At 46.1% G+C, this 23,757-nt stretch overlaps 1 protein-coding gene and 1 long non-coding RNA gene across 8 annotated transcripts in view; one reads left to right on the forward strand and one right to left on the reverse strand.

The window, feature by feature from the left end:
* The window catches only part of Ift122 (intraflagellar transport 122), a 70,234-nt gene that overhangs the window by 9,306 nt on the left and 37,171 nt on the right, over positions 1 to 23,757 (forward strand). For 3 of the 5 annotated variants that reach the window (XM_087657607.1, NM_001309521.1, NM_001009416.2), the window contains 9 exon segments: positions 619 to 685; positions 2,281 to 2,365; positions 9,275 to 9,353; positions 11,563 to 11,639; positions 14,919 to 14,985; positions 15,725 to 15,871; positions 18,918 to 18,993; positions 22,224 to 22,415; positions 22,565 to 22,703. In XM_087657607.1, the coding sequence (XP_087513733.1) occupies positions 619 to 685; positions 2,281 to 2,365; positions 9,275 to 9,353; positions 11,563 to 11,639; positions 14,919 to 14,985; positions 15,725 to 15,871; positions 18,918 to 18,993; positions 22,224 to 22,415; positions 22,565 to 22,703 (929 nt within the window). 5 annotated transcript variants of the gene reach the window in all.
* Positions 14,432 to 18,770, reverse strand: LOC147995029 (uncharacterized). 3 transcript variants are annotated; one of them, XR_015686958.1, is made up of 3 exons: positions 18,656 to 18,745; positions 16,805 to 16,933; positions 14,432 to 15,993 (listed from the first exon to the last, which is right to left on the reverse strand). It is a non-coding gene; the product is annotated as an uncharacterized LOC147995029 (long non-coding RNA). The 3 variants fall into 3 exon arrangements; XR_015686956.1 differs by having other exon boundaries at positions 14,432 to 15,996; positions 18,656 to 18,737; XR_015686957.1 differs by having other exon boundaries at positions 15,747 to 15,902; positions 18,656 to 18,770.

The raw sequence follows: 23,757 nt of genomic DNA on the forward strand, positions 1-23,757 counted from the left end.
TTATAAAACATTATTATTACATGCACATCTGTATGAAAGCAAGCAAACAAACAAAACACAGCCGTACTTCACTGACATGTAGAAGAACATTGGAAACTCAGATTGAAAGGTGAAAAGGATATTCCTTAAACTTGGTGCCATGGGAGTCCTTGGCCAAGGAGTCTGCTTTATAGTTTCCCACTCACGTGGGGATTCCTAGAGGCAGAGAGAGACTGCCAACCTCCCCACCCTTCCCCCCGTGTCTGTTGGTGCCTCACTCCTAACAGGTAATTGGTAAATATCTGTGTAGCTGTCCTGCCTCACACCCTAGCTGTTGTGTCCTGCCTTTCTATGACACGATTGGAAGAGCCTGTGCCTTCAGCTGTTGACCCTGTGAATCATTTCTGGCTTCTGCATGAGAGAAACCAGGACTGAGCTGACTGCTGAGCAGATCATGATTGAATGGGCTGCCAAGGTGTGGTGGTTGAGTGGAATTTGCAACCAGATGCAATTTTTAGCCATTATTTTCCCCCAGCACACACATAGTGTTTCATAATGGAAATAAAGTTTGCTTTCTTGGCCATTAGCAGACCTCATCATTTTGGTTCCTAATTGTCTTTTTGTCTTGTCTCCTGTTAGTATCTACGACCTTGCATTTAAACCTGATGGAACTCAACTGATTCTGGCTGCAGGAAACAGATTGCTGGTAGGATTTTGTCTGCATTTCCATTCTGAGTGCTTTTTTTCTCCCTCCCTCTTGCAAGTACTCTGAAATTTGACCCCCTTTTTTTGAGATAAAAAAGGCAAGGGCGGAAAAACCAGTCATTACTTTTTAATAAGGAAGGAAATGGTCTATTTAAAACAGGTAAGTAAACTGTCTATCAGATAGGAACCCATGAACAATGCCTCCTTTGGAGTCATTTGTCTTTCTCCTTTGAGACACTCATGAAATGGTTGCAGACAATTAATCAAAATGCCTTTGAAACTGAGTGGGTGTCAGTTCGTATTTTGTTGGACCAAAGTGAATTAACAAGGCTAAAGGCTATCCTTCCCTGAGAAGCCAGGAAGCTTGACCTCCACTTCTGGGCTCCACTGCCCCTAAACAATTCCATATGAATGCTGTCCTATTGTTTATAGTTCCAAAAGCCACAGGCGTCCTCTGGAACCTATCCTAGTACATAAGAGTAATCTTCAGAGACACCTTTCTGTTTGACCCAAAACCTCTGTGATAGCTCTTCCTCCCCTAAGACCCTGTCCTCCTCTCTGCTGTGTCCAGATACACAGGCTGACTGATGTCCAAGTTCTGTGTCCTAACTGCATAGACTTAGAATTGTGGTTGGGTTGTTCTGCAGACTTCTTTCCAGGGTAAACAACATAGACCCTTTCACTCCCTTCCTGGTTTCCTTCTCCAGTGTTATGCCTGTGTGGGAGAGCTCTGTCCTCATTTCCCAGATGCTGTGTTTTTTACATCTCCACATATTTGGCCATGTTGCACAACTATAAACTATTCTAAATGCACATTGCAGCTGGGTTTTATAACACTCCCTCCCACTTGCAAACCCCACGTTTGTTAGATCTGTGACTTTCAGGCCGTGGTAGCAAGTATGATGCATCTGTGTGTGCTGACACTAGTGGCAGTGTTGTCCCTGACAGTTAGCCATGTTATCCACCAGCTCTTTGTAGGTGCTGGCTTTGTTGACAAGGGCCTGCCTTGATGGATCATTCATCTAAGCCCATGTAAGAATGAGTGAAATGTACCAGGGCATGGTTGCGCAGGCTCATAATCTCAGCTACTTGAGAGGCAGAGGCAGGATGGTCAAAGGCTCAAGGCCAGTCTGGGCTGCAGAAAGAGTTCAGAGCCAGACTGTGCATCTTAATCAAACACTGTTCCAAACTAAAAACTAAGAGAGAAGGCTGGGAATATAGCTCAGAAGCTAAGGGCTTGTCAGGCATTGTTTAGTGCCTTAGATTTAGTTCCCAGTCCTGGGTGGGGAGGCAAGGAGGTGGGGAGAATGGGTGAAGCTTACAGAACTTCCCCTGGAGTGAAAATCAGTATAGTTGCTGTTTCTCCAGGGTTGATGGTATGCTCCTGGCCACACAGACATAAGCTGGACCTCCACTTCCTGCTTGCCCTGCATTAAGATGTAGTCATTCTTGTTATGCGGTGCTGTCTCTACTTGATGCTAATTTAGCAAATCAGCAACTGTTGTGTTATAAAAACAAAAATAGCAGTAGCACCCTGCAGGAATTCTGAATAATGGATGTCACACAGATAATCGATATTTTTACTCCTTTTGACAGGTTTATGACACCTCTGATGGCACCTTACTTCAGCCCCTGAAGGGACACAAAGACACTGTGTACTGTGTGGCGTATGCAAAGGATGGTAAGAGGCTGCTCTGGGTTCTGGTCTCTGATGGCCCTGTAGCTGCTCAGCTTTCTACTTAAGAACTCTGTGGGGGTTGGGGATTTAGCTCAGTGGTAAAGCGCTTGCCTAGCAAATGCAAGGCCCTGGGTTCGGTCCCCAGCTCCAGAAAAAAAGAAAAAGAAAAAAAAAAAAAGAACTCTGTGAATATCTTTAAAATATAACCTGCATGTTCAGAGGATATTGAATAGCATAGACTTTAGCTATTCACTGAAACAAGTTTGTTTGTTTCTTGTGGTGCTGGGGACTAAGCCCAGGGCCTTGGGCACACCAGATAAATGCGCTGCCACTGAGTTACAACTCTAGTCCTTAGGTATCTGTGTGTCAGGCACTATCTTTAGTGCTTGGTTATTTCAGAGAACAAAATAGGAGAAGGGCCTGTTGGGAAGCTGGAGAGGAAGGAGGGAGGATGAGCACAGTCAATGAGATAACCAGGCGCTGGGCTGATAGGCAGTAAGACAGACAGAATATGAGAATTGGGAGTGCATTATCCAATCTGATGATGAGGTGGGCCCATTCGTATAGGGCAGCTGAACAAAGACTTGCTGGCCTGAGATGGAGAGGTTTTGGCATCAGACATTTGGGAGAAGAGAGCTTCTCAAAGACGGAGTAACCATTGTAGAAGCCCTTGGGTGGGAATGCACCTCTTGGGAGCTAGGGCAGAGAGAGTTGAGGAGAAGTGGGAGAGGGGATAGAAAGAACAGGTCTGGGGTGACCAGATGGTGTCAACATCATTAGAACACTGGTTCTGATCCTCAGTGAAAAGAGTGCACTGTTGGTGGTCTGAGCAGAGCAGGGGGCCAATCTGGTTTCTATGTTCTATTTGCCTTGGAAACAGCTTATCAAAGATGAGGGGGTTCAGGAAAGCTGAGTGACAAGTATCTTTTATGACGGGGTGACAGTGGCCATAGAAGTGGCAAGAAGTGATGAGGTTCTGGATATGCTTTGAGTATGGAGCAGATTGGGTTTCCTGGCAGGTTGGATGTGGGTGTGAACATTGCAGGCAGCCCCACAGCTTTTGACCTGAATGACTGAGTGATGGAGTTACCCTCCACTGATGTGGCAGGTATTGCCAGTGGGGCAATTGCAGTGGAAGATCCAAAGTTCAGGTGTGCACATTTCCACTGTGGAAGGCTGACGTAGGAAAGAAAGCAGAAGATTACTGGAATGCATTGAGTGGCAAGGGTGTGGGACCTAGGACACAGGTAGTGCTTTGCTTCAGAAAGGAGCAGTGGCAGGGGGAGGGAGGGCTGGCTATGAGAGTAGGTATCTAAAGGGTCTTCTTACTGGTTCTTCCATGGTTTTAGTGTAACAAGAAACCACCGGAACTGAGAGTGAGGACTGGAAAGGAAGTGCTTGAGAGTTGAAGAGAAAGAAACAAAAAAATGGCAGCCTCAGAGAGTGGGAAAAATGAATGGATTCGGGGGGTTCAGTGAGACCTCCAGGGAGGGTTGGGGATTTAGCTCAGTGGTAGAGCGCTTGCCTAGGAAGCGCAAGGCCCTGGGTTCGGTCCCCAGCTCCGAAAAAAAAAAAGAACCAAAAAAAAAAAAAAAAAGATAGGTAAACCTCCAGGGAGCAGAGGATGAACTTGAAGCTGGTGGTTAGGAATTAGAGGTGACATCTTTTTTTTTTTTTTTTTTTTTAAGATTTATTTATTATATACGAGTACACCGTAGCCGTCTTCAGACACACCAGAAGAGGGCATCAGATCTCATTACAGATGGTTGCGAGCCACCATGTGGTTGCTGGGATTTGAACTCAGGACCTCTGGAAGAGTAGTCAGTACTCTTTTTTTTTTTTTTTTTTTGGTTCTTTTTTTCGGAGCTGGGGACCGAACCCAGGGCCTTGCGCTTCCTAGGCAAGTGCTCTACCACTGAGCTAAATCCCCAACCCCAACAGTCAGCACTCTTAACCACTGAGCCATCTCTCTAGCCAAGGTGACATCATTTTATGTGGTTTGTTTTCTTCAGCCACTCTGAGCTGCATGGTAGGAGGAGGAGATGTGGGTTTAGTCCGGGGAGCAGTTTTACAGGCAAGGTAAAGAGCGCTGAGCAGAGAGGATGCATAGTCACAAGCAGTGACCTTGAAATGAGTGGAGATGGGCTGTAAGGGAAGAGGCGTGGTGGACAGGAGGTGAGGTCTTACGGACTTGAGGGATTACTGTACTGGAGGACCTGGAAGCCTAGGGGAGGCTAGCAGCTCAGAAGCCTAGGGAAGCCTAGCAGCTCAGAGAACTGCTGTGTGAAACTGAGATGGAGACTTAACTTCATGTGGACTGGGGACATAGCTGAGTGGTAGAACACTTGCCTAGCATTCTCTTGCTCAAGGCCCTGAGTTCCTTCAACAGCACTGTGAAGATTGAAGCAAAGTGAAGAAAAACAGATGGTAGATAGGTAGGTAGGTATATTAAAAGACAGATAGAAGGACAGAATGCTATGCTGTGGAAGTTTTAATCTTGGCCCAACCCAAAAGCTGTCTTTCTTTTGTTAATTTATTAGAACGGGCAGATGGCTCACCAAGGTAAGGTATGTGCAGTGAGCCTGATTTGAATATGATCTCTGGTCACAACATGGTCTAAAGAGAGAAACCTACTCTTGCAAGTTGTCCTTTAACCTTCAAATGTATATTGTGGCATGCATGAGTCCACACATACACATATTCACACACAAAATAAAATATCTAGGTTAATATTATCTAAACTAGACATTAAAATATCTAAACTAATGCATTATTACTGTGCGTGCACGCACATAAGGGCTTGTTTTCATGGCACATATGTGAAGTTAGAGGAAAACTTTATGGAGACTGTTCTCTCTGCCCACCTTTCCTTGGATTCTGGGGACTGAGCTCAGGTTATGAAACTCATGTGGCAAGTGCCTTTACCTACTGAGCCAAACTCTGGCCCGAGTCCTGACTTTGGGCTGAGTATTGTCTCTGCTACTTCCTCGGTCGATATGTGGCTGGAGATGAGGCTCTGACTGCAGTTAGAGCCCCTGTACCAAGGGTACAAAGCGTAGATGAGCCTCAGACCCAGGTTTGTAATTGCTTTGGATGGAGGACTTCTCTAAGAATTAGATAAAAGCTGCAAGCTGCTCGGCAGGGAAATGCACATTCTTCATGTATATGCAGCGTCTTCAGCTCTGGCCTGACAGCCTCGTATTTCACTTTGGGAGAACACTTAATGGGTAAGTCCAGGGACAAGTTAGTGAGACGGCACACATTTCTTTCTTTGTGGTCAGGTGTCTGTGCTATGACAGTTTGAGTTCAAGTAGAGAGTAATGGTCCAAGGAGACCAGTGGCAGGCTGCCTGGGTAGCTGAATTATTTGTATATGGGTGCAGAGGTTGCTGGGTATCCTGAGTGTGAGAGAAGCCCTGTGGCCTGTAGGCCTGTAAGCAGTGGCATTTGTCAGCATTCTGTAGAACTCTGTCACACATGTCATTTCATGTGACTCTTCTTGTAGCCCTCTGAAACTTGCAGCAAGGCACTTTTACTTCCTCTGGCAGAGGGGCACACAGGCCTGGAGCAATTACAGAGCCTAAGTGATGTCCTCTGACTACTGTGCCTGGGTCTTCCTGGTGTGTCATGCTTTTTGCAACACATAATGATTACGTAGTCTTAGTTCCTCCAAATTTGTCTACACCCTTAGATCTGAAAATTGAGACATACAGATTGTGGTTTGACTCTTTAAGCCTGCTTGGTTCTGACTTCCGAAGTTTCCTAAGTAATTAATGAGCTACCATAGTTAAAGGTGTGAAAGATAGAGTCCCCTTGTTCAAAAACAGCATAAACCAGTATTAAGAGAGCAACAGTAGCTATGTTTTTAGCACAATTCTATTCCAGGCATTGTTCTGAACATTTTACATGTGTGTGTGCATGTGTGCACATGCATGCTCTTTCTTCCCATCAACTATGAAGTAAATCCTATCAATGTCCATTTTCACACTTGGAAATGAAACCCTGGAGGTGTCCAGGAGCTAGTTCCGGTCGCACAGCTGCTCAGTGACATCACTAGGGATTCTGATGCAGAGACTCTGGGCCTGGAGCCTGTACTTGTCATCCTTGATGCTCTCTAGGTCAGGAAACAGGGAGGGTACACCTGAGAGTAGAGTCTCTCTTTGATTAACATTTGCTGCAGTGCCATGTTGCTCACCTACAACCTCTGTTCCGTTTGAGCTACTACAAAAGGTTCTTTGCATATGTTGTCTCTGCATAGCCTCTGAGTGAGGACTTCTGCTCCCTCTCTGTTTCAAATGGGAACACTGAGGCTCTAGGAGCAGTGGCTTCTGAAGACCACCTTCCCATTGTCCTAAGATTAAAATCTAAAAATCAACAGGTTGGGCTAGCGAGATGGCTCAGCAGGCCATTACACTTGACTTTGCCACCAAGCCTGACAAGCTGAGTTTGATCAGTGGAACCCACATGGTGGAAGGAGAGAACTCCCAAAAGTGGTCCCAGCATGCACCATGGCTCTTTGTGCCTCTTGCATACATATATTCACACATTAATAAAAATCTAACAAAACTCTGCAGCTGGGTGTGCAAATCCTGTCCTATGCTTGCTTTGTGGAGGCTCCTGGGGTTTGCTACAAAGTACCCCACTCTTGCACCTGCTTTAAGTTGGTATCTATGGAGTGAATAAGGAATTACTTGGTTAATGTTGCCTCTTTAGCCTGTTCTTTCTTAAACCCCAAGCAGTGTGGAGATGTAAGCTCATCTCCACTCTTCCCTTCAGGCCTGCCTCTCGCTGCTTGGGGTAAAGGTGCCATCTGCACTATGGCCCCAAAGGTGCTAGAGGCCTTCTCTCATCTGCTGCATCCTTTGCCACCTGCTCCAAGCTGTGACTCTCATGGCTTCCCAGCCATGCCAGCCTTTGCTGCCTTAGGGCCTTTGTATCTTTCATCTGTGTACACATCTTGCTCTTCCTTTGAACTTGGGTCAGCTCTGCTTATCCTTTAGATCTGCCCTGAAGGATCTCATCTGCATCCAGTCTAGAGGGCAGTGGTTCTCAACCTTCCTAATGTTGCACCCCATCAGTACAGTTTCTCATGTTGGGGTGACCCCCTACCCCCAACCATAAAATTATTTTCATTCTACTTCATAACTGTAATGTTGAATTGTTATGAATTGTAATATAAATATCTGTGCTTTTTGATAGTCTTAGGTGACCTCTGTGAAAGTGTCATTTGACCCCCAAAGTGGTCTCAACCCACCAGTTGAGAACCACTGCTCTAGGAGATGCTGACCTAAGAGCACAGTTTCAGTCAGACAAGATGGGTAGGTTTTTGAGATCTGTTGCACAGAGTGGTAATCACAGTTGACAATAATATATATTCAAAACTGCTAAAAGAACAAACTTTAATGTTCTCAACGTTAAAAATGTAAGTATCTAAGGTGATAAATATGTTAATTTGACTAAATATATTAAAACCCCGTACTATACATGAATATATACAACTTTGTGAGCTGAGGAGATGGCTCAGTTGGTTAAGTGCCTGCTGCGAAAGCGTGAAGACCTGAGTTTGTATCTCTAGCACAGTGGTGTGTGTGCCTGCTGGCCCAGCATTAGGGAGGTGGAGACAGGACGAGCTCTCTGGACAGTTAACTTAGCGAAGTCTGAGCTCCAGGGTTAGTGCAGTAGAGGAGAGCAGTAGAGGAAGGTACCTGACATCAGCCTTACCCCACACTCTTATGAATACGCATGTATGTGTACTCACATACACCACACAAACACATGCGTAGACAAATAGTATATATTTGTATATATATACAATATATACAATACATATACAATATATACAATAGTATACAGTTGTATAACTGCAAATTTAAAAAAAATTAGGAGGCTGGAGAAGTGCCACAGCAGTCAAAAGCACCAAGTGTTCTTCTAGAGGACCCAGGTTCAATTCCCAGCACCTACATGGTGGCTTACAACCACCTACAACTGTAGTTTCAGGGATCTGTTGTCATCCTCTGGCCTATTCAGGCACCAGGCATGTGCATGGTACACAGACATGTAAGCAAATACCCACAAAATAAAAATAAGTAAAATCTTTAAAAAAGCAAAAATTTGGGGTTGGGGATTTAGCTCAGTGGTAGAGCGCTTGCCTAGCAAGCACAAGGCCCTGGGTTCAGTCCCCAGCTCTGAAAAAAAGAAAAGAAAAAAAAAAAGTAAAAAAAAGTAAAAATTTTAATGTTAGCTCCCCCAGTTACTCTCTTTCGTAGGACTCACTCCCCACCCCCCATATTGTATCTGTGTTGGATAAGCTTAATGTCTGCTTCTTGGACTAGACACCATGGAACTGAAGCTTAAATATCTGAATCGCTGCTCAGCCCTTACTGCAGAGCATGGCACACAGATGTAGCTGACCCTCAGTGTGTCTGGGCATACTTAGTGTCAGGAAGAGCAGGTGGAACCCCAAAGTCCAAACTGCAGTCCGTCCCCGTTGCCAGTGTTGCTGAGAAGCGGTGGAAGAGCTGGGGTACAGTTTCTTTGTGGGGTATGTAAGCCCTAGGTTCCGTCCTACACCACATACAAACCGTGCTACAGAATAAAGGGATACTTACTCCCCTTTAAAAATATTTTCCAGACAGGGTCTCTTGTAGTCCAGCTGGCCTCTAACTCATTCTATAGCCAAGGATGACTCTGAACCTCTGATCTTCTTGCCATGATGGGTGATGGGAATACACCCCTACTCTGTGCAGTGCTGGATTTGAACCTGGGCCTCATACATACTAAACAGCTACTCTTGTCAACTGAACTACATTACTAGCTGAGTATGTGCCTTGAAGAATTAGTTTTCTTGGACATTCTATCTGGAAAATTATGGTTTAAAATACACGTGAGGATTTTCTTTTCAAAAACCCTTTAGGCAAGCGCTTTGCTTCTGGATCTGCTGACAAGAGCATCATTATCTGGACCTCAAAACTGGAAGGCATTCTGAAGTACACGTGAGTGACTCATGGTGACAGCTGTCTTGTTTGCCTGAGACAGGGTCTTCCTCTATAAGGCAGGCCTCAAGCTTATAACCTCCCTGCTTCAGCCTCAGGCAGCTAGGTTTACAAGGGCTGCCCATGACTCTGCTCTGACGGCTCTTCACTGTAGCCACACCCTCATGGGAAGAATGTATGAAGAAGCTCTCCTCTCTAAGATGAACTTGGATTAAGCATGGGGAAGGGTTGGTTGGGAATGATGGGTCACCAGCTCAGCCAGCTAATCTGGCACCACAGATCCCTCTCATTCCCCTCTCACCCAGCCTGTCCCCTTCAGTGTCTCTGCCTTTGAGAATGGCTTTGCATCTACCCAGTATCAAAAGCTAGACAGGCCAGTGTGCTTTAAGGCTCCTGCTCCTTAGGGGCCATGCTCAAATCTCCCTCTACTAGTTAGCCCCTCTCCATCTCTAGGTCTCTGTCTGCTGCCAACCCATTCCTACCACCAGGCTCAGGAATGCCTCTCCTGAGCATTACTTACGCTGTGGTCTTACATATGCTGGCTGATTAATGTCACCCATTGGCCTGTGGGCTCTGGAAGGTAGACTCTGTCCCTGTTTTCACATGTTTATAATTCTAGCACCTAGCACCATACCTGGTCCATAGAAAGTACTTTTTTTATTTTCAACTATAGAGAAATACCCCGAATGTAAACTGGCCATCCGCCACCAGGTGTTAGGTACATTAACACTATTATCTAGACAAATTTTGGCAAGTAAAGTCCTTAGACCCTTTCATCTTCCTGAACTTTAAACTAAGTACTTAACATCTTCCATTCTGTCTTGTCTCAGCCTTGGCAACTGTCATTGTCCTTTTTGAGGAGTTTGGCTCCTCTAGGTGCCTCATGCAAGTGGAATCACATAGCATTTGGTGTTTTGTGATTGACTTAGGGTTTCCATTGTTGTGAAGAGACCATGACCAAGGCAGCTCTTATAAAGGACAACATTTATTTGAAGCTGGCTTATAGGTTCAGAGGTTTAGTCCATTATCATCATGGCAGGAAGCATGGCAGGGTCTACTTAGTGTCATGGTGCTAGATGACCTGAGAGCTCTACTGCATCTTGATCAGAAGGCAGCCCGGAGAAGACTGGCTCCCACCTCCCACGTGGCTAGGAGGAGGGTCTCTAAGCCCACCCCCACAGTGACACACTTCCTCCAAGGCCACACCTCCTAATAGTGCCACTCCTTGGGCCATGAGTATTCAAACCACCACAGTTTATTTCATGTAATGTCCTCATGACTGAGTAATACACCATTGTGTGTATATTCCATTCGGATTGCTAATGGATCAGCTGATGAACATTTGGGGTGCTTCTACCTGTTGTCTACTGTGATCCATGCTGCTCTGAACACCAAGTTTAGATGAACAGTGAATGAGACTATGCTCACAGTGTTACCACGAAGTGAGAAGCTAGATCTGGCTGAGATGCCATAGAGTGTACCTCAGCATTTGCCATGTTTCCAGACCCTGGCCTGCACTGTATTCCTCATACTCCACCCCGTGTTTCTGGACCAGAGAACTTGTCAATTAGAGCCACAAATATAGCATGTCACCTGCACCTTGCACTAGGCTGGGTTCTCTGTCTTTGTCTCAGACACACACTGGAGGTATCAGGAGGAGAGCCCTAGAGGAGGAGTTTGAGTTGGGTGGGATGCTGACTAGGTAGAAACTGGTTTTGAGGGCAGTCCTGTAAATGTGACCCTGTGCTGTTGGTCCCCTAGAGCAGGGCTTGCAGTGTGTCATCTGAGGCTTCAGTCTTAGGGTTGCTCTTTTTTGTTTGTTTGTTTTGTTTTGTTTTGTTTTGTTTTGTTTTGTTTTTTGGTTCTTTTTTTCGGAGCTGGGGACCGAAGTTTTGTTTTGTTTTTAAATGTACTTTTTCATTTTATTTTATGTGTATAGGTTTTTGTTTTGTTTTGTTTTTTTTTTTTTTTTTTTTTTTGCCTGAAAAGGTTAGAAGAGGGCATCAGATCCTTTAGAACTGGAGCTACAGACAGCTGTGAGCTGTTTTTGGGTACTGGGATTGAATTCTGGTCCTCTGGAAGAGTATTAAGTGCTCTTAACTTGTGAGCCATCTCTCCAGCTCCTTCAAGCATGCTTTGAATCTCCAGTTGTAGCTACTGAGACATTTGTGGTTTGTTGTGGAATAATCTTCAGCTCTTCAACTTCCAGGCACAATGACTCTATACAGTGTGTCTCCTACAATCCTGTTACCCACCAGCTGGCATCTTGTTCCTCCAGTGACTTTGGTAAGTTTCAGTTCCCACCACCTCTAGTGGAGAATGCTGAGACACACTCGTACAAGCCGATGCCTGTCCTTAGAGAGTGAGACCTCTTCACCTCCAGCAGCCAAGGGAGGTTGATCCTTTAAGTTTGCAGCAAGAGCTGGGCAGTGGTGCCACATGCTTTTAATCCTAGAGATTGGGAGGCAGAGGCAGGCAGATCTTTGTGAGTTCAAGGCCAGCCTGGACTACATAGTTCCAGGACAACTGGAGCTACACAGAGAATCCCTACCTTTAAAAGAAAGAAACTGCATTGAGACAGTGAGAGGTGATGACCTTGAGGATGGCAAGCCATTTGAGACAGACGAGCAGTAGGGTCCTAGGGGAGGAACGGTGTGAAGGATGGGAGCACACAGAAGACTTGCTCACCCTAGCAGGGACTGCTTTTCTCTGGAAGCACTGCCATTTGCCTAGAACAATGTAGCATGTCCTCTTGTGCTGATCCATGTACCTGTCTGGGGGAGATAAAATATCCCTGCTTTCAAGCCTATGGCAGAGGAAGGTAGGATTTGCAAAAATACCGCATGGGTAAAAGTACTCAGGCTAGGGAAATGGCTCTGTGGGTAAAGTGCTCTTGTTAGATCAAAGGTCAAGTGCCCATGTAGAAGCCAGCTGCGGTGCTTTGTCTGCGGCTCCAGTCAGGTCCTAGGGCCTGCTGGACAGACAGCCAGGCCAAGATGAGAGACCCTGTCAGAAAAATAGAGAGGGATAGAGGAAGATATCTCACCATCAGCTTCTACTTCCCAGGACAGGCTTCCCCACACACAACTCCACCAAGCATACACATGCAGCCATACCTATAGTGTTTTAGTAGCACTGTACTGATAGTTTACAATGAATTTTTTAAAGAGAGAATTCCTATGGTTTGAGAGCCATTAAAAAATTTTCTGGGGTTGGAGAGATGGCTCAGTGGTTAAGAGCCCCGATTGTTCTTCCAGAGGTCCTGAGTTCAATTCCCAGCAACCACATGGTGGCTCACAACCATCTGTAATGAGATCTGATGCCCTCTTCTGGTGTATCTGAAGACAGCTACAGTGTACTTATATATAATAGGTGAATAATAGATGAATACATCTTTTAAAATAAATTTTTCTGAGTTCTGTACCAACTCCTGAAATTATGTTTCACTCATTCCTATTCTCCTGGTGAAGGAGAAAATACAGGGGCTCAGTATGGTTCTGGGGCCACTGGCAGTCACTTAGCCAACACTGGAGGAGTAGGGTGAGACCCGGGCTGGGCAGCTATGTGCAGAGTTTGAGTGCAGATATTCCTAAGGGAGGCTGGGCAGGAAGGTTCCTGCAGCTGAAGGCTTCCTGCACTTGCAGTGGAGCACAGACAAAATGCATGGGTGGGGTGGAAATGTTAGAAGGAAGGGAGGGGAAGACTCAGGCATTCACAGACATTTCCCTTTTAAACCTTGCTTAGCTACAGGGACTCTAGGGACCCATGTGACTGGGACAGTAGGGAACAAGAAGAGATAAGACCCAGTTGGGAAAACTGGGATTGAATAGGTCACAACTCTCCGGAAGCCCAGTGTGTTTATTGTATCGAGTTGACCATAGAGGCAGGGTTCTTGTTTACAGCTGAGTCACGGAGGCAGGTTATTACAAATGAGGGGGCAGGTTGAGCTAACCTTGTCAGAGCGTTCTCTCTAGGGCACAGTCTTCAAGCCATAAATATCTGGGAGGAAAGCTGTGGTGGCCTTTTCTGCATGCATTGCCAGTATGCACACATAGTAGGGAAGGCTCTACCATCCCCTTTAGTCTCACCCCAGGGGAAGAGACTTTGCCGTTGCTCTGGGTCTGAAGCTGTGGGGTCCTTGACGTGAAGCCATGTGATAGCACACATTCACTCAGGTCTCCATTCACCCACGGCTTTCTCTGCTCTCTGTGTGTGCATTGGCTGTGTATTTCACAGCCCAGGCAGGGTGGTTTGCTTTGTTGTCTGTTGTTTAGGACACTGGACCACCTCTGAGGATTGGTGGGAGCAAGCCTAAGCTGACCAATGTGCCATGTGCACAGCTCACATACAGTCATTTGAGGTGACAGAGGCCTAGAAAGTGGACTCTCCAAAAAGCTTATTCGTTACCTTTTTTTTTTTTTTTTTTTTTTTAAGATTTATTTATTTAATGTATGTGAGTACACGGTAGCTGTCTTCAGAAACACCAGAAGAGGGCACCAGATCCCATTACAGATGGTAGTGAGCCACCATGTGGTTGCTGGGAGTTGAACTCAGGACCTCTGGAAGAGCAGCCAGTGCTCTTAACCACTGAGCCATCTCTCCAGCCCCTTGTTACTTATTTTATTGTTATTAGCTTGACAGAGTTAGGTTTCATGGTGACTTTTTGTTGTTTCTCCCCACCTCTCTGCCTCATCCACACTCCCTTCCTGGTGCCCTCCTTACCCTTTCACGTCTGTTACCATTCCCCTCCCCCAAGCCTCTTGTTCCCTCTCATAATTTCCTACTAATTTCATTGTCTGAACCCACTGTCACACCCCTTATTTATAAATATTAAAGGTTAGGCATGAGAACATGTGGTGTCTGTCTAAGACTGGGTCATCTCAGTTAGGCATGAGAACACGTGGTGTCTGTCTGTCTGAGACTGGGTCATCAGTGGGAAGCGTCACAGCCTTACTCCTGCACTTTCCATTTTCTTAACTATTTTCATGCCAGGTTGTTCTCCGGCAGCCACACCCCAGCTATGGGCAGCTAAGTTGTCCTTTTCTTTGGGATATAAATCTGAAAAACTTGCCTAGAACTTCACCATCTACCTTTTATTTTATTTTTAAACAACAGTGGTAGAGTCTCAGTGCGTTGCAGAGACAGTGCAGAGCAGTGCCATGTATTTTTCACCCAGTTCTCCTAGTGGCACCCAGGAGGCACCCAATGGGCAGTACAGAAACCAGGGAGGAGGGGCACAGTGTGTTTTAGTTCTGTCCCTCAATCACGTTTGGCAGTGTATGACCACTGCAGTACAGGATCCCATTCCCATACCAGTGCCTTCTACCTACCACCCTCTGCCACTAGGTACCCACAATCCCAGTACCATAGATGTGTTCTCCGCGTGTAGTTGTCATTCAGTATGTTATATATGTGGACTTTTATGGTGTCAAGCCTTTGGAAGTTGGCTTTTTCTTTTTCTTAACTCAGCATAAGACCCTGGAGATTTGAGTTTGTGTGAACGGATGGTTTACTCCTCTTGTTGCTGAGTGGTCTTGCTCTCTTTTCTGTTGCTTGATACTGAAGGGCTGTGGTCTCCTGAGCAGAAGTCTGTCTCCAAGCACAAATCCAACAGCAAGATCACCTGCTGCAGGTAAGGGAGGGAGGCTCTAACTACAGGCGTTGTGTCCTTTCTCTCCCCAGCAGACCCCACAGAGAAAGTGTGCTGTTGGCCAGTTGGGATAGGCTTCAGTATTTCCCTTTTCCTTCTCTTGTCTCCTTGATGGAAAGACTGGTGCCTTTGATAACCTTTGTATGCTGAGCTGACATGGGTGTCTCCGCTGGGAAACTCAGGCAGGAACCTCTGACGCTGGTGCTAGACTCAGACCAGAATCTGCATCCTGTCACTGATAGGCCTGTGACCTTGGGGTGGTTACTAAATCATGGAGCAATGGTGATAACAATACCATTTCCGGCAATACAGCACCAGTAGGCCTAGGCACTCTATAACTGAGCAGCTTCTGAAGGTACTCTGTGATTCAACTCGTGTGATTTGTTGAATGACACGTGAAGCCCTGTTCGAGGGCTAAAAAGTCACGAGACAGTTTGTTTACTGGGAGCCCTTAGATTGGGAGGGAATTGAACTGTAAAGCAGAAAATAGGGCCTAGTCTGGAGTATAGGCTGCCATGGAGATGTCTGCACAGAGTTGGGATAAATGCCATCTAAAATAGATGTCCCTGCCTTAGTCTCCCTGATTCCAGATGTAAGTGGCAGTCTAAGCTGAGTCTGTCAGGAATAAGTGAGAGTGATGAAACCACAACCTGGCTGCTGCTGCCTCACAGCTCTGCCCTCTGTGTGCCCCCCCCATGCCCTCCATTGGCTGTGTGTGCAGCTGGACAAATGATGGTCAGTACCTGGCTCTAGGGATGTCCAATGGTATCATCAGCATCCGGAACAAAAATGGCGAAGAGAAAGTGAAGATCGAGCGCCCTGGGGGCTCCCTCTCCCCAATATGGTCCATCTGCTGGAACCCTTCAAGGTACTCATGGCTGTGTTTCTCCTGGTTGGGACTGTTAGAAGAAGCCTCTGAGCTCTTTTTCTCTTCCTGACGTCTTTGTAGTTTAAAGTCCTCTCTTCCCACTTGCCTGGTCTGTTTGGAACCTGCTTTTCATAAATGAAGTTTTAAAAGAGCCTATATTGAATTTTGGAATGAATCCCAGAGATTTAGCTAAACAGATGAACTATCTAGGCCAGCAGACAGAGAGAGAGAGAGAGGGACAGAGAGAGAGAGAGAGAGAGAGAGAGAGAGAGAGAGAGAGAGAGAGAGAGAGAAAGAGAGAGAGACTTCTTCATGGACTAATTGTTCCGATCTCCCTGTGCTTCTCTTCTTGTTTCGTCCGCCCTTCCCTCATGTCCGAAGCATGCACCCACCCTCCTGTTACACTGTTAACAGAATGGCACTCTCTTGGGTGCTTTATTATTATTTTTTAAATTTCTCTGGCCAAAAAGTTAAAATTAAGCCTACAAGTACCCCTAAAACCTAAAGGTCTGCAGACAGTTGGCACCTACCTGCTCAAACCTCATACATACTTTTCTTTTATGCCATGTGACTTTGAGGGTGGACTAAAAGCTCTCTCGGCTCTTTGCGTAATTCTATAATATTATTAAACCTATCCCCACGGAGTTCTCTGCGGGTAAATTAAAGGGCTCAATTGTTTACTGTCCCAGTGTTACTTTACAGGTGGGCGCCCACTTGATTGAGGAGGCTGTTTAATGCCGTTGCCTTTCTTACAACAGGTATTATATTTCTTCCTGAGTAACTCTGTCCTGCGGAGGCCCTCCACGTGTAGAGCATGCCTTCAAAGGCCATTAGCCTACCCCAGAGTTCCTGCTGTTTGATTTTGTGGCCACAGATGACTTTGTGGCTTCAAGCTACCATTTTTAATTCATGAGAAGCAGGATGCCCAGTTACCTGGTGGCTGTCCTCTTCCGGGCAGGGTCCAGGGGCTCCTTGGCAGGTTTTGAAATTATGGCTTCAGTGTAGTCCTAGGCAATGTGATTGTGAACATCCCCTTACTGTCTACAGCCGATGGGAGAATATCTGGATGAGCAGAGAGAACGAGGATGCTGAGGATGTCATTGTCAACAGATATTTTCAGGAAATCCCTTCCATTCTGAAGTCAACAGTGTACAGTAGTCAGGGTAGTGAGGCAGAGGAGGAAGAGCAAGAGGAAGAGGACGACAGTCCCAGGGACGGCAACTCGTGAGTGTGTCCCACAGAGTGAGGACCCTCGGGAGGGCCCAGGCCCCCACAGACCTGCCGAAGCAAATGCTGCTGAGGAACTCCTTGGCCAAGGGCAGCAGAACAGGGGCCGGGGATTGTTGGTGTGCCCCCACACTCACAAAGGGAAGCTCCCCTGAGAAGCATGTGTGGGTGGCAGATAGAGCAATCCTCTGAGAAAGGAGGAGAAACTGGGTAGCACAGAGGAGGATACACCTTTGTAAACTGCCGTCTCTGAATAGGCCCCTGGTACCTCTGTTTGTCCCTTCTGACTTCCATGCCTACTTCTCAAGTTAATGTCTGAGCGAGCCCCTTCCAGCAACATTAGACATTCTCCGAGAAGCTTGATTTACAGTGCCTTGGTAGGACCACCATTCATTTGATGCTTTTTGTTACTGGATATATTTCCTTGGCCTATCCCACTCTATTTTACCTTGCATTGGCTAGGACATACATAAAGGGGAAGCCCTTAACTCTCACCCCCTTACACCCATAGTCCTGGCTGTTGGGCAATCTCTCTTCTCTCAGTTGATATGATCTGTAAGGGAAATCCTTGTGGTAGAGTGGGAAAAGCTGAGGCAGCCAGGGTGTTGTGATTGGACAATCACATTCTAGCTTGGGACCCTCCTCACTGTACCCCTGACATCTAAGACCTCCTTAGAGGAATCCAGGTTTGTGGGGTGGGAAGTGGACGCACAGAAAGGAATAAGGATGGCCCCTCAGGTTCCCATCTGAGCTTCAGGCCTATTTTATTATCAACATGGTGTTTTGGTAAAGCCCACTGCCCACCATTATGGGCTTGATTGGACACTCCTGGTGTAGTGTCTAGCAGTTTAGCCTAACGTAGTGCCACATGCAGCCTCTCCACAGGGGTTTTGCTGGTGGCTAGGGTTTGGACTTCAGTGTCAGTAAGCATAGTTCATCTGTAAGCCTTCTGCTAGCATCTTCCTTATCTTTCCCCCTTTTCTGAATTTTGAATTAATGTCTATGGCATTTTCCTCACTGCCATCCTGGCTGGGGTTTCCAGACCATGCTACACAAAGCATGCTTATGTGGCTACTGGTGCTGCCAGGTGACTGTCAGACCCTGGGCTTAGGGAAGCAGGCGTTAATAGAGGTTCAGCCACTTGGGGAGGATTTTGTTCCAGCCTTCAGGCTGAGAAACCTCTCTGCATTCTAAGTGGTTGTCTTCCCATCTGAGTGGAGGCCTTTCTCCTAGGTTCTAGTCCTGAAGTCCCGTTCCATGACACAGATCTATAGGCCTGTTTCCAATGGCAGTTGTTGATCTTCAAATGAGATTTATTCAGATGCCATTTTATCTTTTCAAGAACCCTGGCTGTAAGGGAACTTGGGTGTGGGTGTTAATCTTCTTCAGGAATACTGAGGAAATTCCATCTACTAGAACAGTCTAGCCTCCTCACTATGAGCTATGTCTCATGGCTACTCCTCACATTTAACAGTACACAGGAGAAGGTACCCTTGGGTGTGCCACCATGCTCATCCTTCAAGTTGCTCCCCAGAAAGTCTGAAACAAGGGGCTTACCTTCTGCTGCCGTAGCCATGTCCTAGCCCAGACCATTCACGGCTAGGAGTCAGGGCAATAGCAGATCCCAGGAGGGCCAAACCTGTCTCTGGGCTGATTTATGGTTGGCCTGATTGTATGCTGGCCCCAGTATGGCTGTGTAGTACTTGGCTCCCTGACAGCTTGGCCAGGGCTTTCTTTTTCCTGTTGTTTGTTGAGCCCCTAGCCACAATCATCAGCAGACTGTGCCCCCTTATAACCTCTTTTGTCTTCTGTTGATTAGAGAGGAACATAATGACATCCTGGCTGTAGCTGACTGGGGACAGAAACTTTCCTTCTACCAGCTGAGTGGGAAACAGGTATGTAGCACCATGCAAACCTACTCACACATGTCAGCTACAGCACACTTTGATAGTGCACTTCTGAGAGTGTTACCAGTGACTATGCACGATCATTGACAGCATCTGCATATTGAGCTTGACTTCAGGTCCTCAGCCTAGGACTTTGTCTTCTCTTCTACAAGTGTGTTCAGCACTGTGAAAAGTGACTTTAATTATGCACTTTTAGAAATGGGAGACCAAGACCAGAGCAGTACGTACCACATAGTTGGAAAATGGTGGAGCGTGGGATTGAAACCCAGATTGGATTACTTGACTAGATCTTTGAGAATTTCCAATATGCTTTTAAGAGGACATATCCAGTGACATGTTTCTTTCAACCAAGTCCCACCCCTTAAACTTTATCCTCCTTTCCATAATGTTGGCTGGGGACTGAGCCTTAGACAAGAGTTTTTGAGAGTCATTTAAAGTCCAAACCGTGGTACAGATGGTAACTTGTTTGGGACAGTGAAGTTATTTCTTGGTTTTGAAGTATCTTTTCAACTCTGGGGTGATTTGGAGATTAAATACAGGATAAGGTTTGCTAAAACAAAGCCAACATTCTTGTCAGAATTAGGTAACATTTGTGTAATTTTGGCCTTTCAGACATTTGTAGTGTTTGACCAGGCTGTGGCTTAGTAGCCACAGCTGGTGTTCCTTGGTGCAGATACTGTTGTGCTGTTTACAGGACTAGCTCTTTTAGTCCTCAAGTTACTCTGGAGGAACTGCTACCACCATTGCTGTACCTGTAAGAAAATTGAGGTCTTGAGAGGCCATTGGCCTCAAGAACATGGTTTAGTCTGTGACCACAGCTAGTTTGGAACCTGACCAGACAGACGCTAGAAGTCTGTCAAAGTAGTCTAGTGATGACTATTTATAAGATATAGTTGAATTAAAAACTGACTTTTAGCCAGGTGGTTTAATCCCAGCACTCAGGAAGCAGAGGGAGGCAAATCTCTTGAGTTCCAGGACAGCCAAAGCTACACAAAGAAACCCTGTCTCCAAAAACCACAAAACAAAACAAAAACAAATGAACAAACAAAAGCTCTGATTTTTATACAAATGATTTTCAATGAAAAGTAATATTAGACTTTTTTTCTTTTTTTTTTTTCCTTTTTTTCTTTTTTCTTTTTTTTGGAGCTGGGGACTGAAAATATTAGACTTTAAAGAGACTCATTGTATTTCCCTGCTTGGGATTCACCAGGCTTAAAAAAAAAAACAACCAAACAAACAACCAAACAAAAAACCCCTATATATTTATTCTTTTAAAAAAGCATGATGAAGGGAAGGGAAAAAATTAAAAGGTGATAAAACTCTGGCCTTCATCTCTTCAGATACATTTTCTTCATTCTTTCTATTCCTTCAGATTCCAGTCACTTACTTGACTCTTCATAATCTCTCTGTCTGTTAAAGTGACTTATTTTAGTCACGTCATCTTCCAGTTCCATGTGGGAGCCCAGTTCAAGCCGGCTGCAGGAGCAGTCCGTGCTCCTAACCACTGAGCCATCTCCAGCCCCTTCCTTAGTATTTTTTTTTCTTTTCTTTTTTTTTCGGAGCTGGGGACCGAACCCAGGGCCTTGCGCTTGCTAGACAAGCACTCTACTCACTGAGCTAAATCCCCAACCCCCCCTTCCTTAGTATTGTGAACCATGTTATCCCTGGTGGTTCAAAGTTTTCATCTGCTTGTTCCAGCATCTGAACCACCATGGGTCTGGCCTTGCTGATTGTCTTTTCTCAAATAAGATTCACATTTTTCTACTTTAAAAAATAGTTTAATATGTTTGGATGCTTTGCCTGTACACATCTATGTGCCTCCTGTGTGCAGTGCCCACAGCAGCCAACAGAGGGCGTTAGATCCTGGAATAGGAGTTACAGATTCCAGTAAACTACCATGTAGTTGCCAGGTCCTCTGTTAGCGCAAACCAGTGCTCTTAAACTCTGAGCCTTCCCTCCAACCCCATATTATCCTGCTTTTTGAAATTTTCAATTATATTCGGAGAATTATAAATTGTACACCATAGAAACTAATTTCTCTCAAGTTCCTCTGAAGGCAAGTGTGGGAGGGTAGGGAAAGGAGAAAGGAATAGAGGGAGGGTAGGAGGGAGGGAGATCCGGTAGTTGGTGCTGCTGTGCTCTGCTCTGTATTTTCTGTGGGCAGCAGCTGAGATCCTAGTACAGGTTTTGGCTTCACCTGTGAGTCATGTGGGTAGGTAGCTAAAGGTTTCCAGATGGTGAGCAGAGCTCGTGTACAGAATGGGCTTCCTTCTGGCCTTCCTTTCTACAGTATCCCACCTCAAACTCCATGCCCATCCAAAAAGGAGCTGAAAGGGCCAGTGTTGAGAGACTCTTGCCTGAAGCTGTTCCCCTTGCTCAGTTTCTGCCTGCTCTGGTCACTTGCTTCTGCCTTCAGTTGGTCCTTGTAGTTATCCTGACTTAGTTAGTTGTGACTTGGAAGAGGAGCCCTAAGTCTCAGCGGCAGCTTCAGCCCTCAATGTCATGACAGGTGCCGGAGTTTTCTTATTAGACTTTGTAGCATTGGGAGGTAGGAGGGAAGCTTTTGGTTGTTAGGCATTTCGAATTCCTAAAAAGGAAAGAAAAGTGAACAAACTAAATTTATAATTGTAGTTTAAATTAGTTGAAGGGAATTAACTAAGTTGAAATTGGAGCTGACTGTTTCAGTGGTTTTATGTGTTCAAAATTGCACTCATTAAACTGTCAGCATCGACCGACTGCTCACTTTACCAGATTTATAAATAGGAAAACACTTGGAAGTTGACCCTAAACCTTAAAGCAAAAACTAGGTTTTTAGGGTTATCTTTCTTGAATAAAGAATACAGGGCATTCTTTTCAAGTGAATACGCTCAGAAAATAAACAGAAAAGAAGCTGAGGTGAGTTGCTGACCATGTGTGAGGTGGGCGATTGAGGGAAAGACTCCCTGGTCTCCAGGTTGGTTGAGGAAGTCTGGCTAACTTCCCAACATTTAGGTCAGGCATGGCAGACTTTAGGGGCCAAGGGTTTGGCTGGGTTGAGGGGAACAGTGGGTTCCAGAGGTGGAGAGGCCTGTGTAGGAAATGGAGTAGCTCAGGAGATAAGACTGGGCAGCCCCCTTGCCTTCCTAACATTCCCTCTATCCGACTAATGTTGGTGGGGGGACCCTTACTGTTGTGGTTGTGGATTGGTCTTTCACTCGGTGTGTGTTCTCTTTCCTCAGATCGGGAAGGATCGGCCACTGAACTTTGACCCCTGTTGCATCAGCTACTTCACTAAAGGAGAGTACATTTTGGTAGGGGGTTCAGACAAGCAGGTATCTCTTTTCACCAAGGATGGAGTGCGGCTGGGGACCGTTGGGGAGCAGAACTCCTGGGTGTGGACCTGTAGAGTGAAACCTGACTCCAATTACGTGGTGAGTAGAGGAAGTTCATCCTGCAGAGCATTGCTAGAGGAGGCCCTGAGCACCAGGTCAGCCACTCAGATTCTCAGCCATTGCTCCTAACAGGTGGAAGGGAGACTGCTTCTCCCCTCAGCCTAGATTGACAGCGCCCTTCTCCACAGGTGGTAGGCTGCCAGGATGGCACCATTTCCTTCTACCAGCTTATCTTTAGCACAGTTCACGGACTTTACAAGGATCGGTATGCCTACAGGGACAGCATGACAGATGTCATTGTGCAACACCTGATCACAGAGCAGAAAGGTAAGAGGGAGCTTGCCCTTGCTTATAGACACCAGCAAAGGGTCTGGGCTTGGGCTGGTGACAGTGCAATGCAAAATAATGGTAAATGTCTCCCTGGCCTTGCTTTAGCTTTTGGCGGTAGAAGGAGGATGCAGATCTCTTTGAGGACCTAGCCAAAGCAATAAAACCTGTTTTGTTTTGTTTTTAAAAAGCACCAACTCATTACATTTTACAATAATTCCATGGGGCTGATAAGTCAGAGCTGTAATGACTGAAGTGCATGGGGCTTTGTGGACATTTACCATCTCTGGTCAGAGCCACTTTGGAATACTTTTCCCTCAGCCTCTACTCACTTCTTGGTGGTCTTTCTACTGGACAAGTAGGGGCAGTAGATAGGCTCAGGCTTGGTCAGAGGATCAGGGATCTGTGCTCTCACAGTCTGAGCTCTGACAGTTCCCTTCTGTTCATGTAGTAGCTCTGCTGGTTAAGGAGGTCAGGCTCCACCGAGCTGTGTCCATATCCAGATGTGCTGAGCACACATGCTGTCTGGATGCTGCTGACCAGATATGGCAGGTGTCTTGCATAGGGGTCCCACATATGGACCATCCTGTAGATTCAGGGTGGCTTCTTTTGTCCCTGCCAGGGTAGATCTCTGTTCCATCTAGGTGGTGGGAATGTAGCCATGGGGACAGCTCAGCAAGTCCTCTTTGCGTTGTTTACCCCACTTGGTCTGTAGAGAGGCAGAGCCTACTGTATGGAAGTCCCTGTGGTCAGGAAGGTTGCAGGGGTGTGGCCAGCTATGAAATTTGTCATTGTGGTGGGCTCTTGATCACTAGGGGCCTTGCTTGCTATGCAGAGTAAGGAGTGTAGGTGTCCTCAGACATGTAGGCAGTAGCACTGACTGCCGGATCGCTCTGTTTCTCCCTGAAATGGTAGCATGTGTAGCTCTGCTCCCCACTCAACACAGCCGCCTGCACGTGGCAGGTGCTCTGGGAGAGCTTTTAACAGATTGATCCAGCTTTACTTTACATGTGTGTCTGTGTGCCATGTGTGTGCAGTGCCTGAGAGGCCAGAA

Source organism: Rattus norvegicus, chromosome 4, assembly GCF_021556685.1.
Source record: "Rattus norvegicus strain SHRSP/BbbUtx chromosome 4, alternate assembly SHRSP_T2T, whole genome shotgun sequence".
Lineage (NCBI taxonomy): Eukaryota > Metazoa > Chordata > Mammalia > Rodentia > Muridae > Rattus > Rattus norvegicus.